The sequence below is a fragment of the Molothrus ater genome, chromosome Z (genome assembly GCF_012460135.2).
Source record: "Molothrus ater isolate BHLD 08-10-18 breed brown headed cowbird chromosome Z, BPBGC_Mater_1.1, whole genome shotgun sequence".
Taxonomy (NCBI): domain Eukaryota; kingdom Metazoa; phylum Chordata; class Aves; order Passeriformes; family Icteridae; genus Molothrus; species Molothrus ater.
The window spans coordinates 49521465-49537490 of record NC_050511.2 but is presented as its reverse complement, the minus strand read 5'-3'; the positions used below and the strand labels follow the sequence as shown (position 1 = coordinate 49537490).

The following is a 16026-nucleotide window of genomic DNA, read 5'->3' as shown; positions in this document are numbered from 1 at the left end:
AGTCTTATATCAGTCAGCAGGTGGTGAGCAATTGCATTGTAGATCACTTGTTTGTTTTCTTCTTCTTCTTCTTCTTCTTCTTCTTCTTCTTCTTCTTCTTCTTCTTCTTCTTCTTCTATTTTTAATTTTTATGTTTTTAATTTTTATTTTTGTATTTTATTGTATTTTCAATTATTAAACTGTTCTTATCACAACCTATGAATTTGACTCTGATCGTTCTCCCCATTGCACTGGATTGGAGGTAGAGAGGGTGGAGTTGAGCAAGTGGTTGCTTTGTGCTTAATTTCCATCTGGCCTTAAAGCACAACAGTCTTTTTGGCACCTGATCATGGACCCAAAAGGCTGATATAAGGGCAGGTCTGAAAGTATGTTAAAAGAAAATTGTTATAAACATTCATTGTAGTACTTTAACAGTTGCTAGCTACAATGTGGACTTAGTCTCATATTTGTGACATTTTGTCTGTATTGTACTAGTGATACTTTACTTGCAGTACTTGTTCTCTGTGGTGTATTTTGTAGGGTGGGACTATGATATGACGGTGCTGCTGGCCAGGACACCAATCAGGTATATGTACTCAGTATTGCAGGAACATCTGTGCTTTGGGCGTTCTTTACTGTGAACAATTCATAATCTTTGTAATTTTTTCCTCAGAGGAACAACCTATGGGAGAAACACCTTCCTATTTTTTGTCCCTCTCCTTTTTTCCTTCCTTGCCCTCCAGGCTGATTACAGTAGTCAAGAATTTTTAAGATTTTGAATATCCTTTGACTACCTTTGAAACCCAATTGGTCTTCTTATTGGGAGCCAGCATGTTGTTGCAAATGGTTCAAGTCTTTTTTAAGGTCAAATAAATAACTGAGAACCATACCCAGAGGTCTGCCCAAAAGCTGGACAGTTTGGGGAGGTGGGAAGGAGAGCTGAATTAAAATTTGTATGTTGAAATAAGAACAATTTAATAATTAAAGTAAAATAATATAACAATGATAACAAAAAGGGAAAAAAAGCAAGTGATGTACAATGCAATTTTTTGTTCACCACTTGCTGGCTGATGCCAGACTCCCCTTCTCAAACCCAGATTGGTGACTCCCCCCAGTTTAGGTACTGGGCATGACATTCTATGGTGTGGAATATCCCTTTGGTCAGTTATGGTCACCTGTCCCTGCTATGCTCCCTCCTAGTTTGGGAGAGCACGAGGAAAGGAGGGAATAAAAAATTCTTGTCTTTGGATAAACAGGACTTAGCAAAACCCAAAACATCAGTATGTTATCAACACCATTCTCATCCAAAACACAAGACCGTAACAGCTACTGAGAAGAAATTAACTCTATCACAGCTGATGCCAGAACAGCATGATAAAATATTATGCTGAATCTCTGTACACAGTAGTAAAATTGAAGAGGAACGTCTGGATTGTTCCTTAATCTCTGTTAAATGTAGAGAAGCAATGAACTTAATTAATTTTGCATCTAATTATCAATTAAAGTCTAAAACTTGTTAAAGAAGGTATGCAGAAAAAGCTGTGCTTGCTTTTATGAAGCAATCTTAGGGACACTGCAAAGATGTGTATGAAGTGAGAGACCACAGCTTTGGTGTAGTGCTGCTTCATCCTCCAAAACACAATCAGTCTCCTGCAAGAGTGGAAGGAGGGAAGAATAAGTTGCTGTGGTAGAAACAGAGAATGAAGCTAAGCACAAATATAGTGGTGCTGATTATTAGAAAAGACAGTTACATCTGGAAATGTACAAGGCAATTGTATTCAGGAAGATCTAAACCTGTGTGTGCAGTTTCACAGGCTAACAGCTCTGCTGCTCTTGCCCTTCTGCCACATTTTGCTCTGTCCTTTTCCAAGCAAAATATTTGGGTTATGCAAATATGAAGCTGAAACACGGATCTGTTTTCCCTTGACGTCTACCATCCTTGCAATCAAGATTAATTTCATGACCTGATAGTACAGTGGAAATCAATGCAATGGAGGTACAGTCCTGGCAGAGGACAGAGCTGTATCTTTCAGTGGCAATGGTGTTTTGTTTCAGTAGCACTTCTGGCCTGATATCAAGTGCCTGGAGAAGTCAGATATATCATACAACCTGCTTGAAATGAACCATTTTACTGAGTTCACTTTGGAGTTTTGTCTTCTCTAGACATGTCACCCCTTTGAAAATAATCAGATGCAGACATAAATTCATAGAATGCAGCAAAAATTTGCTGGGCAGAAACACTGCAGTCACCTTCCTGTAACAAAGGATGGAAAATCTCAGGTGTCTTTAGAAAGCTGCCAGCAGTGCAGGTCCACCTCATTAGCAGAGGCTACTACACATTTCTAGATTATTATGGTAGTTCTAAATTATGTCAGTTTTCTGGGCATAAATTTTCAGAGACTGCTGAGAGTTGCAATAGTACGCCTAGCATAGCCAGTGTATGTTGAATAGACTTGAGAGAGAAATGTCTACATGAATAAGTATTGCTGGTACTGGGTAGTGGTGAGATCATTGTGGGGAAAAGGGTTGCAAAGTATTAGGATCTTGGAGAAGATTCAGTGTGTCTTTTCCATGACCATGCTGAGGCCCTGACTGAGGCACAAGCATGCGTATACCTGGTTGTCCCTACAGAATTATAGAATCATTAAAGTTGGAAAAGACCATTAAGACCATCGTTCTGCTGGACCTGAGATGAACTTTGCTTGAAACTTCGTAGAGGACACCTCCCCAAATGACCAAGAGCGACCACAAGAGACCCCAGAAGAAGCCCATGTAGCTATGATGACAAGTCATAAGGCTGTGCAAACTAAATGACTATGCATGAGGTAGGTGGTAACTAGGTATTGGATAGGCAGGATTATGTAAAATTTTGTGTATAAATTCTCTTGGTTTTTACTCCTTGGTGTACTTGATTTGTAGGAAAACTTCCACCTTGCACCCTCTGTACTATAAGCAATATCACCTTTCTGGACCTAAACGTTTGTCTGTGTTCCTAAAATGTCAGAGTCCCAAAAATTTGGGAATACCAGCACCTCAATGTTTTTCTTGTTGTGAGGGAACCAGAATTGGGCACATGACATGAGGCATGGCCTCACCATTGCCAAGTACAGAGGGACAATCACTGCCCTGGTCCTGCTGGCCACACTACTGCTGATATGGACCAGGATGTTATTGTCCTTCCTGGCCACCTGGGCACATGCTGGGCCATGTTCAGCTGCTCTTGATCAGCACTCCCACATCCTTTTCTGACAGGCAGCTTTTCAGCCACTCTGTTCCAGCCCGCAGCACTGCCTGGGGTGTTGTGACCCAAAGGCATCTCTCAGCACTTGGTCTTGTGGAACCTCACACAATTAGCCTCCGTCCATCAATCCAGGCTGTCCTGATCCCTCTGAAGAGCCTTCCTGCCCTATAGGTCAACACTCCCATCCAACTTGGTGTCATCTGTGAACTCCCTGGTTGTGGACTTTGTCCTCTCATCCATCGAGATAGGTGATGAAGACATAAAACAGGGCTGGCCCAAATACTGACCCCTGGAGAACACCACTAGTGACCAGCTCCCAGCTGCATTTAACTCCATTCACCACAACTTTCTGGTCCCAGCCATCCAGCCAGTTCTTACCCAGCAAAGAGTTCACTCATAAACACCATGACCTGACAGTTTCTCCCGGAGAATGCTGTGGGAGACGGTGCCAAAGGCCTTGCTGAAGTCTAGGTAGACAACATCCACAGCCTTTCCCTCATTCTCTAGTGGTGACACCTTGCTACAGAAGGACATTCAGTTGGTCTGGCAGGACCTGTCTTCCAGAAACCCATTCTGGCTGGGCCTGACCTCCTCATTGTCCTGTCTTATGTTCAGAACAACCATTTTAGGCTATAAGCTTAATTCCAACAACTTTCAAACAAGCCAGCAAAATAACAGCTGTCAAATCCCTGCCAAAAGTGAGAGGACTTATTTATGTGAGAGGTCACTGCTGAAATGTGGTGAACAGCTCTGGGTGGGGAGATGCAGCAACACTGGCAGCAGCTGCTAGGCAGTTGGAACCTCACAGCTGTCTGTGGGCAGAAGACATGTTTAGAACTCAATCTCTGTCAGTGTTCAAGACTAAGTTTGGTAGGTCTCTGAGTAACCTGATGTAGTGGGTGGCATCCTTCCCCAAAGTAGTGGGGTTAGAACTAGACCATATTAAAAGTCCCTTCCAATCGAAACTATTCTATGACTCTGTGAATCCCCTTTCTCCTCTGCTTCTCCCTGGTTTTCCCCCACTTCTTTTCTGCCTTTCCCCTCTATTTTTTCCTTTTTCTCTCATTTTCCCCGTTTTTCCTCTTTTTTGTCTTTTCTTTTTTCCTCTTATTCTACCTCCCTGTTTTTCCTCCCACTTCCCCCTCTATTTTTTCTTCTCCCCTCCTTCCCCCCGTCCCACTTTATTTTCTGTTTCCTTTTCTTCCCTTTTATTTTTTTCGGCCGTGCTGCAACCAGCAGGTTTCCGGCCCCCATAGCAGCTCCAGCCCGCACCGATCGCCGCTGCAAGGCGCTGCAGGCGTCGGCGAGCAGCGGGGTCCCGCCGAGAGCCGGGGCGGTCCGCGGGGGCTGCGGGCGGAGCGGCCCCGGCCCCGGCCCCTCCCCGGGGCGGAGGGAGCCGAGCCGAGCCCGCCGGAATCGTGTTGCCTGCCCGCTGCATCCCCTCCGTCTTCCCCGCGGCTCCGGTATGTCGTCGGGCGGCAGCCTGAGCACCATGCAGCGGCTGGTGGAGCAGCTGAAGCTGGAGGCGGCCGTGGAGCGGATCAAGGTGAGCCGGGGCCGGGCTGAGGCGCGGGGTGCCGCGACCCCCGCGGCGGGCCGGGAGAGCGGAGCCGCTGCTGCCTTTCCCTCCGCACTGCTGGGCGCCGCCCGCTCGGGCAAGAGAGGGGTGCGAGGTGTGCACGGCGGGCTGCGAGCCCCGGCCGCACGGGAGTGATGGAGCCAGTGCCGTTCCCTGGTGGAAGGAGCCGTGATAAATAATACAGCAGCTCCTCGTTAGTTCTGCACCAGCAAACAGATAACCGAGAGTAGTTCCTCGCAGCCCAACTCTCCCCTGCTTCGGAGCGCTGGCAGGATCTGCAGGGGGAGGCGGTGCGGGGTGGTACCCGCTGGCACACTAGGGGAAGGCAGGCGATTTGCTACGCATGCATGAATCTTGTCCTGCTTGCACATTTCCAGACAAAGGCAGCACGATGAGGCGGTCCTGTCGTCTGCCAGGTCCTCAGGTTTGGTGACCTGACCGAGACAGCTCTTGGTTTCCAGCAGATGTGGGGGGTTCATCACCACGCAAAAAAAAAAAACCCAGCATAGTCTATGGAGTGATGGAGGTCAAATTAATTTATATCCTGCACTTTTCTCATCTCTCTGCTTGCATTCGCCATTTTTCTCTGGCCAGTCACAAAAGACTAGCTTCCTCAGTCTGACGGCAGTGCCAACACATTGAGCTGCAGGAACGTAGCTAATTGATTTTAAAATAATTCCTAATACTTGTTCCTACTACTCCTGACCTGGGCTGGTGAAAATTTGAAGTGCTTGTTGCGAGGTGAAACCACTCTGGCTTTTGGATATCATTCTAATCAATTTGGTTTTGTTACTACATTTTAGTAGCAAAACAGAATCAGCAGATGCTTGATTCACTAAAAAATTGCTGTGCTTATCACCACAGTAAGGTGTGGGAATATGTGAGAAACAATATATTTCAGAGTAGAAGTGTAGACTCTTGTAGAAAGAGGAGTATTGCCAAACACTGAAACGGTTTCCTACCACTTATTGTTGGTGCCTGGATCTCTGTTCCTGCTCATTTTGAGTCATAAACTCAAAATACTCATATACTCCTCCCCACTATTTTTTTGTGGGTGCGAAGTGGCAATAAAATACATAGTTTGTAGTTTGCAGGTGTTACTTTGTGGCAATAACATATTCTGGAGCTGGACTTTTCAAGGCTGCCTATTTTTTTATGAGTTTGCTCTTGTAATCCGGGTAGGCGTATCCTTGATGACCTTAGACTCATCTTTCTTGCAGCACTGTGCACAGACCTCTTTCTAGGTCTGCTGTGTTCTAGGAGCCTGTTCATGGCTTTGAAATGACACATGATAAAAATGTGTCAAATAAATTGTATCATCTGGGTTTCTATACATACTGTACAAAAATAATGTGAAATATATTCAGCTGATAAAAACCACTTGGTTCAGTTTTTGCAAGCACTGAAATGGGAGAAAACATTGTTTCAGCTACTTTGAATAGACAATGTGTTTCCAGACGGAAGCTGGTTATGAAAGGATTTTTAAAAATACATTCCATACTGCCAAGTTCCAATGGTAATTTTGTTTACCCTGCTGGCTAAAAAAGCAGACAGGAACAATATTTTCAGAAAGAGGAAACTGAGTAGGAAGAAGTACCCATACACATCTTGCAAGTCTGAAGGGAGTGTGTTTGTCATGTGATGAAATACTGCAGAAATTTTCTGTGTGAGCAGGAGAAAAGAAGAATGTTATGGGGCATAGGTAGGACTAAGAGTAGGTTTGTATCTTTTGAGGATATACCAGGATATACGTAGCTCTGTCTGTGTTGAAGGGTTTGGCAGCAAAGTGCACGGAGATGCTGTAGGCACTGCTAACTCTCAAAGGAAAAAGCTCCACATGGCCTTGGCCTGGCCAGTGTTGGCATTTGGGATCTCTGCCTGATGGCCCCGTGGTGCACAGTCGGGCACCACAAGGGGCAGGTGCTGTGGTTGAGGCAAGCGTGCTAATGCTGCAGGGGGTCCAAGGGGCTGAGCAGGGCAGGAGACCTCTGCAGCCTCCAGAAAGGGCTTCTCCTCAGGTAAGGAAGGAGTGACAAAGCCTGCTGACTTAGCAGGAATCCTTGCTGCAGACACTTCTCCCTGTACTCTGCTCAAGAGAACCTGGGAGGCTGAGGGGAAAAAAACTTCTGATAACAACTCCCTGAAGTGCCATCAGCTCCTGGCTAAATTCAGGCAGTTACTAGGAGGAGTGTCCTGGAGGAGAGCCTGGGGAAGAATTGGAAGACAGTGAACAGGAGAGCAGCAAAATAGCAAACAAAATTGTGTGCCAGGCCAGACTTCCCTTGTGTTTCCAGATGCTGTTAGATGGGATGGCCAAGAACCAAAATTCCACTGGTGCTCTGGGGTGGTTCCTTTAGACAGGAGGCTGGGAAATGTGGATGGTCCTTCTGGTTATTGTTTTGGCAACACTGCAGAGTGGTGCAGGAAGAAAAGTCAGTATTTCAGGAGTCCTGTAACAAAGGCAGAGGGTGAGGTCAGAGGGGAACTTACAGTTCCATCAATATATTTAGTATTTCCTTTTATAAAATCTGTATCAGACAGCATGAGTTTTGTACAGTTCCCTGCAGCTGTTCCTAATGTGTGTCTGGGAAACTGGAAATTCCTCTACATTTTCCTTCAAAAATGTAGGCACATGACTAACTTGCCATCCACGAGGAGAGCAGGGGAGTTCAGTGCTGAGGACATTTTGCCTTTGGGATCTTGGGCTTGTTCTGCAGCTCTGGACTCTTCTTCTAGGGGGCCAGAGTGTGGATTTGAAGTTCTGACTTCACTGCTGGGGGAAGACGACAATTTGGACTTCAAAAGCTTTTCATCCTCATCTTTTTGCTTTCACTCCTTGTTATACTCTGTGTTGTTTAGAACTTTGGAATGAAAATACTTTTAATAAATTATCAGAGGATATAAGAGTTCAAATATAAACCTCCAAACACCACAGAAGATTGTAAAATTGTCAGGGCTCTGAGCATTTTAATGGGAAGAAATTGCATCACACTGGCACCTCAGTCCTTTACACTCTTCTGGCTTATCACTGGTGTAGTATTTCATACGTGCTTCATGAGAGCTTTGTACATTGTGCTTCTGTGCTGATTTACTTGATGTTCTAGAATCTGAGAGGTGACTTGGCTGCACTCCAGCTCTGTTTGACAATAGCTCTTCAAGAGGAAATGCTTAATAGATGCTTGTGAACGAATTAGTTTCCTCTCTGGATTTTTTTCCTTTCCAGGTCTCTCAGGCAGCTGCAGAACTCCAGCAGTACTGTATGCAAAATGCCTGCAAAGATGCCTTGCTTGTTGGGGTTCCTGCAGGGAGCAATCCCTTTCGTGAACCCCGATCCTGTGCTCTGCTCTGAAATCAGGTAATAAAGTCACAGATGCCATGACAACCACTCTAATTTGAAACTCAAACCCTTGGAGAGACAAAGACACATGGTGATACTTGTTTGGGTGTTGAGTTCTTGCTTGAGTGTTCATCATTTCTCTGCTGCCTCTGCAAATGGTTTTCTGGGTTTTTTAGGTGGTGCAGTGGAAGCGTGTCTCTTTTCTACAGATCTTTCTAGAGGTGTTTTCTTTATGAGTTGTTTTTTTGTTGGGATAGTTGTGTTTCTTTGTGTTTTGTTGGGATAGTTGTGTTTGTGCAGCGATAAGGTAATTAGCAGCATCCAAAGTAATTAAAATTGTCTAAGACACACAGCTGTGTTTGACATAGGCAGACAGTAGACAGTCACATACCCAGCTTGGAGAAGTAAGACAAAGCTGTGGCAATTTTATATGTTCTGATGACTAGCTTACAGCCTAAGTAAGAATTATGTTAAAATACATTTTGGTCTTTAATGTCATATTGCAGTTCATTTCACTGTGTCTGTTCTTAGGCTTTTCCTGTTCTTACTGTTGGTACAGCACCAAAACCTGTGGAAGCAGAGAGGAGCTGAGACAATCTGTAGTCATGTCCTTTGCAACCTTTTTCAGCACAGATCTAAAGGATGAGCTGCTCCCTGAACTCTGCATTGCCTGTACCCCTGTAACACCTGCAGAGTAGGTGGGTGGGTGGCTGTCCAACATTTGCAAACCTTTGGGATCCAGTTTCATGATTCGCAGTCTGGCCTCTCCCATTTGTCACAAAGGTTATCAGTGATTGCAGCAGGAGAAATAAAGGCCATGCATGCTAGTAGTCTTGGGCAGAACCACACCATAACTTGAAAAATCTACTTCTTTTGCTTGACACACAAATGCGGAAGTAGGATATTCAGAAGGGGTTCTCCTCCTTTAAAGAAAGAATAAAAATAGTTCCTGCTAAAGAGCTGAAAAATCTACAGAGAGAGGAAGAAACACTGAAGTCTGTTCATTTGATGAGAGTGCTATTAAAGAAAAAATGGATGTTTTCTCAAAGGGCAGAATTTAAGCTAAAACATAAAGTACTTATAAAATCTTCCCCTTGCTGCTGCCAACTGTTCCTGACCTTGCACTTGAGTTTTTGCCGCATCAATAGCAAGGCCTTGATTGTTGCTACATAGGTTTAACGAAACAGGACTGAACCTAAAGAAATGAAACAATTGAACATGAGATGCTCTTCTGGAAAAATTTAGAGAGGGTGAAGCAAAAGCAGATTTTCTTATTTTGTGTGCTACCCAAATTAATTCTTCAAATAAGATAAAATTCTTAATACCATTGCATATGTTCTTTTGTTATTTAAGCAGCCTTTCTACCTTTTGGTTTTCTGGGGGTCTGTGTGTGTATGTGTCTACATGTTCTGAGTTGATCACATCATACAGATACATTACAAAATATTTTCTCAGAAGAACTTGATGATTAATGTATAATACTTTTAGAAGTGCATTGCTCAGCCCAAGATGTCGTTTGGTACTTTTTGCTGGTAGATCAAATATTTAGTTTATTATTCTTCTGTTACCTTAGGATTATAAGAAATCCAGAGCAAAGTAAAAAAGCCAGTTAAAAACTTTATGATATTCTGAAGATATCAACATTCAGCAAAGGAAAATCATTATTTGTTTTTTCTCAGTGCAAAGGAGCTTTTCTATTACAATTTTTAAGAGCAATTACATCTATCAGCATAAGAAAATAGCATTTAATAAGCCTTTTTTTTCTTCTTGTAGGGAAGGTCATGGAAAATTGCCTCCAAGCATGACATGAATAACAACTGCCTCTCCTTCACAAGAAAAGTCTCTGTCTTTTATGTGGCTAAAACAACATATCCTAGATATCTGTTTCTGTGTTCTTGTGAATCTGTATTCCACTATATTTTAGTAATGTTCTTGAAGTTTTTTAACTTCATAATCATCACCACTTTTACTACACTATGCTAACTATACAAATATTACTTGAGAAGTTTACATTTTAGAAATGAAAAACGTGAATTTTTAATCAAATTACTTACTCTCATCTTGATAAACCATAACACCAGAATACTAGCAAAAACTACCCATGGGGATTTTTTTTTCCAAAATAAAACAACCTCAAAGTGAATAATTAAAGTATAAAGCTAAATGCTGTTAGAGCTGAAGTAATGTCCTCAGGGGACATTTTGCTTCCATTAGCAAGACCTGGAACCAACTTTAGCTTTTTTTCAAGTGCATCTCAATGCATAATGACACATTTTAGTAACTGCTGAACACAATATGTAACAGAGGCCTGATTCCTAAATCATGTTTCTTGCAATACTTCTCATCTGTAAGCCTTCTTCTACTTTGTAACAGTACTGCTGCAGTGGAATTTTCTTGACGTATTTAAAATTACCAAACAGACACTAAGAATCTGTGAACACCCAAAGATAACTGCATGCATTGTTGTCACGGTTTGCAATCCACAGAATTTACTAAAATATACTTGGTCATTTGCCTTCACTTTTTTGATAGAGCACTTTTACAAGAACAACTTTTTAAATAGGTTTTTAATTTTGTGTACTTGCTATTGTTTGTATTAATCTTTTAGAAGTTTGGAAATAAAATTCCTATCCCTCTTGGCTTTGAACTCATTGTGTAATTGTAACAAAGAGCAGCTACTGTAAAGAAAAAGATATGTGGATTTTGCAGTGGGAGTGAAGGTCTCAAGCTCTTTGCTCTTTTGGGAAGAGATGGTTGCTGTTGGATTTTTAGAAACTGTATCTTATTAGTAGAAAAATCCCATTCATATCTGTTGACCATAGTTGTAAATACTAACAATGTTATAAGGCTCACACATTTTGAAGCTGTAAGGAAGAACTCTGCAATCCGAGTACTTAATGCTCATGAATGTTAACTGAAATGGGGTAACAGTGTCCTCCAGGCAGTTGTCAAATATTTTCATGTTGCTGTCCTGCAGAAAGACATCAACATGAGAGCTGTAATACTGCCAGCATGTATTGTGCCTTTAAAAACAGAGAACATCCTTCAGAGCTTCTCTTCACTCAGACTTCCTTTCACTGCAGGCTATTTAAGTATGGCAGTTTTTCTGTTAGTACTGGACACAGTTACAGAAGTCTAGAGAAAACCAAAATACTGTTGCACAGAGGCCATCAGAGGCTTGGTTTGAGACCAAAATATCAAAGATACTGGTGAGTCAAAAGCCTTTGGACAGCCAGTATTTTGCTGCTGCCTACTTTCTCCTAGACAAGCCCTTCATATTTCTTTTCCCTCTTGCAATAAACCCTCCCCTCATCTCCACACCTCCACACCTGTTTCTCTCCCCAGAACCTCTGCTGCACATGCTTTCAGGCTTGGCAATGTCACTTGGCGCTTGGGTTTTGAAGTGGCTGCTGAGCTGGCACAAGGAGTGGCCAAATCACAGTGTGCAGCAGAGAGGCACCACTGCTAGACAGCCAGTCAACCATGGCTGTCTCTTGGCTGCCCTGCCCAACTCCATCTGGTCTCTTGCAGCTGGAGCAACTGCAGGCAGGCAGCTGTGTGCAGCATCTCAGCTTCCTTCACCAAAGACTATGCAAGAAGGCTATCTGCTGTGCAGATACCATCTGATGGCAGCAGGTCCTACTGGACACCCAGGGTTAAGAAGATTGAGTGAATGTCCACATTTGTATGCTCAGTGCCTCACGGGAGCCAGAAAAGCCCCACTTTTCTCACTGTCATCTCTCCCAGCTGATCAGCTCTTCTCCATCTACAGCTGCCTCCTGCCTGGTCACTAAAATGTTTATGAACTTGTTCCAAGAATGGAGTGTCCCTACCTCCTTATGTAAGACTGGAGATTGGATTTTTGTACTATGCCTTTCTGTCTAAGAATTAGTTGCTTCCTAATTCATAGTAATAGGTAATTTGGCAGGGTAGGGGTGGGGTAGAGGGGAGGAGGGAGTGGAGACTGTAGTTTAGCAGTAATTTTATTCCACATTAAACAGACAAAAGGAGGGGGAAGAATGTAATAATTTATAAAATTGTCAATGTGTCCATATTTTTGAGAGACTGAGATTTGTCATTAACAAAACCAGTAAAAACCAATAGTCATTGCAAGCCCTTTCCCTTATTTTCCAGTACATTACCAGTAATTTAACTGTACGCTAACATTTTTTCTACCTAATGAAAACTTAACACAGACAGCATTTGAATTTTTTTATTTAATGTACACAATATATCTTTGTTTTCAAAGTTATCTACAGATGATCTATGCTATGCTTTCACAGCTGTTCATGTGGAAGTTCTGGTGTCAGCCTTTGCCTTTGGAAGAGGAGAACATAAATACACAGCTTGGCACTGGCAGATATAATTTTCTCAAACTGTGGTCATCTGTGACTGAGGCTTTGTAGAGCTATACTTCAAAAAAACCAGATTCCTGGTTTTTTGGGAGGTACTTCTTAACAACATAAACCACGATGCAAAAGAAGGAAAATGATTAGGTCAGGTGACCACAAAAATGGAACATGGATAGTAAGCAAATTGCAACTTATATTTCAGTCTTTCTCTTATTCTAGGAAACAGTGGCTTTTTTCAATTTTACTAGAAATCTTTCTATGTTACCACCTGTGAAAGGTATTTTCTCAAATCCTGCAAACTATCAGTGTACAAATAATTCAGGAATATTACTGTGAACTAAAATTGCAGTTAGTGCAGACATAGCTTATAAGAATTCAGTCAAAAAGCAGCACTCTGTTTTCTCTGAGAGACCAAATCTTTCTTCCCTAAGTGCTGGTTTAATTTACTAAAATAGTGAATATGTGCTTAATGAAGGCTTTATGTCAAGTAAGTATTTAAGTGCAAACATAAACCTTAAACTTGGTGGGTTTTCTTTTATTACCTCACCCCGTCACCCCCCCCCCATTTCTGTTACTGCATCAAACTTAAGAAGATTGATGAGTTTGAAACCTGAATCATCTCAGCTGAACACCACTGAACAGAGAAAGACATTCTGGAGCTGGCTGGCATGCTGGTGCAAACCGTTTATGCATTCCTGTGGCAGAATGGAGTTACTGTCTACCATTGCTCTCACACATATTTCCAGTTTTGTTGCCAAATCTTTCGATGGAAAGTGAGGCTTTGGGTACTATTCTATCATGTTCTTTAGATTACAACTGAGATTTTTTTTTAATTCAATCTTTCACTCCTTGTAGTTGTACCCTAAATCTGGATCTGCCTCCCAGATCCTTTCATCCCCCCACTTGCCAATGCCCTGCAGAACGCTGAAAAACATGGATGCCAACAAACGGCCTCCAGGTTATGCAAAAGGTGAGGGTCACAGCTTAGTCCCCTGAATTAAATCTATGAGAATGCTAAATTTCAACACAGTCTTATTAGCATAAGTTGTCGATAAAACAAAGAGCTTTTTCCTAGACTGATTATGATTAAAAGGAGCTCAGGAACTTATTGTTCCTGAAGGACCTGTCAGAAGAACAGAAGTGGAACAGAGCCCAAGGGACAGCTGCAAAAAGTCACAGCTGTAATTGCAAGAAATCTCTAAGACTCTGAGAAGCCTTGAGATGCCTTGAGATTCTGGCAGATCTAGCCCATCTTTACATTGGAAAAGCAGTAGACTCAGGCAGCAAACACAGGTGCCTTAAAAACCCAGAGTGAGCCTTGGGTTTCTGTTTCTGTTTCTTTTTCCTTTTTTTTTTTTTTTAATATAAAGAGTGATAAAGTAGCTGTATATCACCCATGACAACAGAGAAGCCATAATTATCCAGCTTCAAGAAACTAGTTTGTTTAGCAACATTTTAAAAACATACAGAAGATTCCTGAGCTAGTAAGTATTTCCAAATCCTAATTACTTTCTAAAAACTAATAACTATAATTCATTTATTTCCCTTTAAAGAACGGAAAAAGAAAAATGTATGTAATATGCAAATCTTCATTCTGTTCAAAAGAATTTAAGACGTGTTTGTCCATCTCTTCTTCCAGGGACTCTTTCATATGTCAATCTCCTTTTTTTGAACGCCTGCACTTCTGGAAATCCTGAATCTGTAAAAGAAGTGGAAAAAAGAAAAACCATGATAGTACAGCATGTATGCAGACTTAACTGTGTGCTTCTCAGAAGCAGGAGCAGACTTTGGCTTTAACTAGTGTGCTCCCTAAGAAAAGTATCAGCTGTCATAAAATAAAATGTGTACATATTAATATTTGCTACTTCTTACTTCTACTGGCCTGTTTTATGCATATCATCCTGCAATAGGAATATGGGACCTCATACAAAAATAAATAAATCAACCTATACTTAACCACAATTCAAAAATATTTGTTTATTTCTATTTCATTAATACTACACTTAGAATTATTCTATAATTATTGAAATTTAGTTCTTTTTAACCAGACAGTCATGTTTCTAAGTTGTTTTAAAAAGCTACTTACATTCTTAAGACTCAAGAGCTTTTACAATAATGTATTTGAGAAATTGCTTATTCAAAACAAGTTACTCTAAGGAAATGATATTTAGCCTTTACAAAAAGTATAGTCAGAAAATGCCAAAACTGACCTAAGGATTTGATCTGTTCCAGTGGAAATACTGGCTTGGCATGGTGTCATGGATTATCTGTGGTTTAATGAGAGTTTTATCTGACACCAGAAGAAATCCTTGGGGTTTGTTCCCAGTGTGTCTGTCTAACTTGACTCTCTACATATTTCTTAAATTTTTGCTCTCTGAGGCTTTTATTGTATTAAGGTGAAGTTATGGGTTTTTTTTGATAGGTTGATTGGGTTTTTTTGGTTTGATTGGTTTTTAATTTTTTTTTTGGTGGGGGCGGTGGGTTTGCATTAGCATGCAAGACTATTTAGTGTACTTATTTTTCCTCTGGTTAGTGAATTATAAAGTAGAACAAGCCTGTTCTTCCAAAATCTAAACAAAAAATCACTTTTCCTTGTTTTGTTTTGATTCACATTCAAGCATACTTTTGTCCTACTAGGCAAGAATAATAGAGAAAGCTTATCAGTTGGAGATGACAGTATTTTCAGAAACTGTAAAATGTGGTACCAGGAGAATCTGCCCTGATTTCTACTGAAATATATTGTAGAATTTTATGCTATCAGTGCCAGTTACAGGTTACTGGAACATTTGTTTTCTACTCAGCAATACTGCAGGTCTGAATTTTAATTCCAGAGAAGCAAAAGGTCTGTTTTGTATGAACATTTAAATTTACACAGGCTGAAAATTAAAAGAAGTTTACTATATCCAATTAACTTTTTCTCTCTTTACTTCCATAATTACCCTAAGCAGTCAGTGAAAGAGTGATTTAAATTAGTTACTTAGGTTTTCATGAATGAGTCTGATCTGATTAGTGAAAGCATTTTAATACTGTGCTGACCTTGTACCACCAAGAGATTTAATGACAGCTATGAACAGACAAATCATAAATTAAGTCATCTGTAGTAGGTGTTAGGCACTTTTTAAAACAAACTTAATCTTGGATTTTTTTTTTTTAATGTGGCATCTTACTAGCAGGGAAATAGAAGAATTAAAAGAAATACTACAATAAATGATCCAGCAATATGTTGTCTGACAAGGACTGTCTTAGTTGCAAGACTCCATGGATACATATTATGATTTATTAAAAAATATTTTAAGATTACTATATTTGATGGAGTAAACCATGGATAAGAAAAGTACAAAAAAAGAGAAGCCTAATATTTTGTATAAGGACTGAACATACTTTCAGGGTAAACAAAGTTTTGAAGTACACATCTTACCATCTTTTTGAAAATATAAGCTTTGGAATGATTTCAAGTGGAGAGTTTAACCCTGGAGATACTAGCTAAAAATATTCCAAGAATAAGGAAGTTTATGAAACAAACTTAAGAGATTTTCAG

The 16026-nt window shown here is 41.1% G+C and overlaps 2 protein-coding genes across 3 annotated transcripts in view; one reads left to right on the top strand and one right to left on the bottom strand.

Moving 5' to 3' along the window:
* The first annotated feature begins 4594 nt into the window (after positions 1–4594).
* Positions 4595–10783, top strand: GNG10 (G protein subunit gamma 10). 2 transcript variants are annotated; one of them, XR_004982033.2, is made up of 4 exons: positions 4595–4766; positions 8023–8154; positions 8696–8834; positions 9910–10783. XR_004982033.2 is itself a non-coding variant. In XM_036402862.2 (3 exons), exons 1-2 carry the CDS (start codon positions 4686–4688, stop codon positions 8146–8148), a joined length of 207 nt encoding a protein of 68 aa, XP_036258755.1. In that variant the 5' UTR covers positions 4618–4685; the 3' UTR covers positions 8149–8154; positions 9910–10783. The 2 variants fall into 2 exon arrangements, 1 of the variants encoding a protein (XP_036258755.1); XM_036402862.2 differs by lacking the exon at positions 8696–8834 and having other exon boundaries at positions 4618–4766.
* Positions 10784–12341: 1558 nt separating this feature from the next.
* The window catches only part of SHOC1 (shortage in chiasmata 1), a 47973-nt gene continuing 44288 nt past the window's right edge, over positions 12342–16026 (bottom strand). Inside the window, exon 29 of the mRNA XM_036402858.1 lies at positions 12342–14187. Within this exon, the coding sequence (XP_036258751.1) occupies positions 14087–14187 (101 nt within the window). The 3' untranslated portion in view covers positions 12342–14086. The remainder of the gene's footprint in view (positions 14188–16026) is intronic.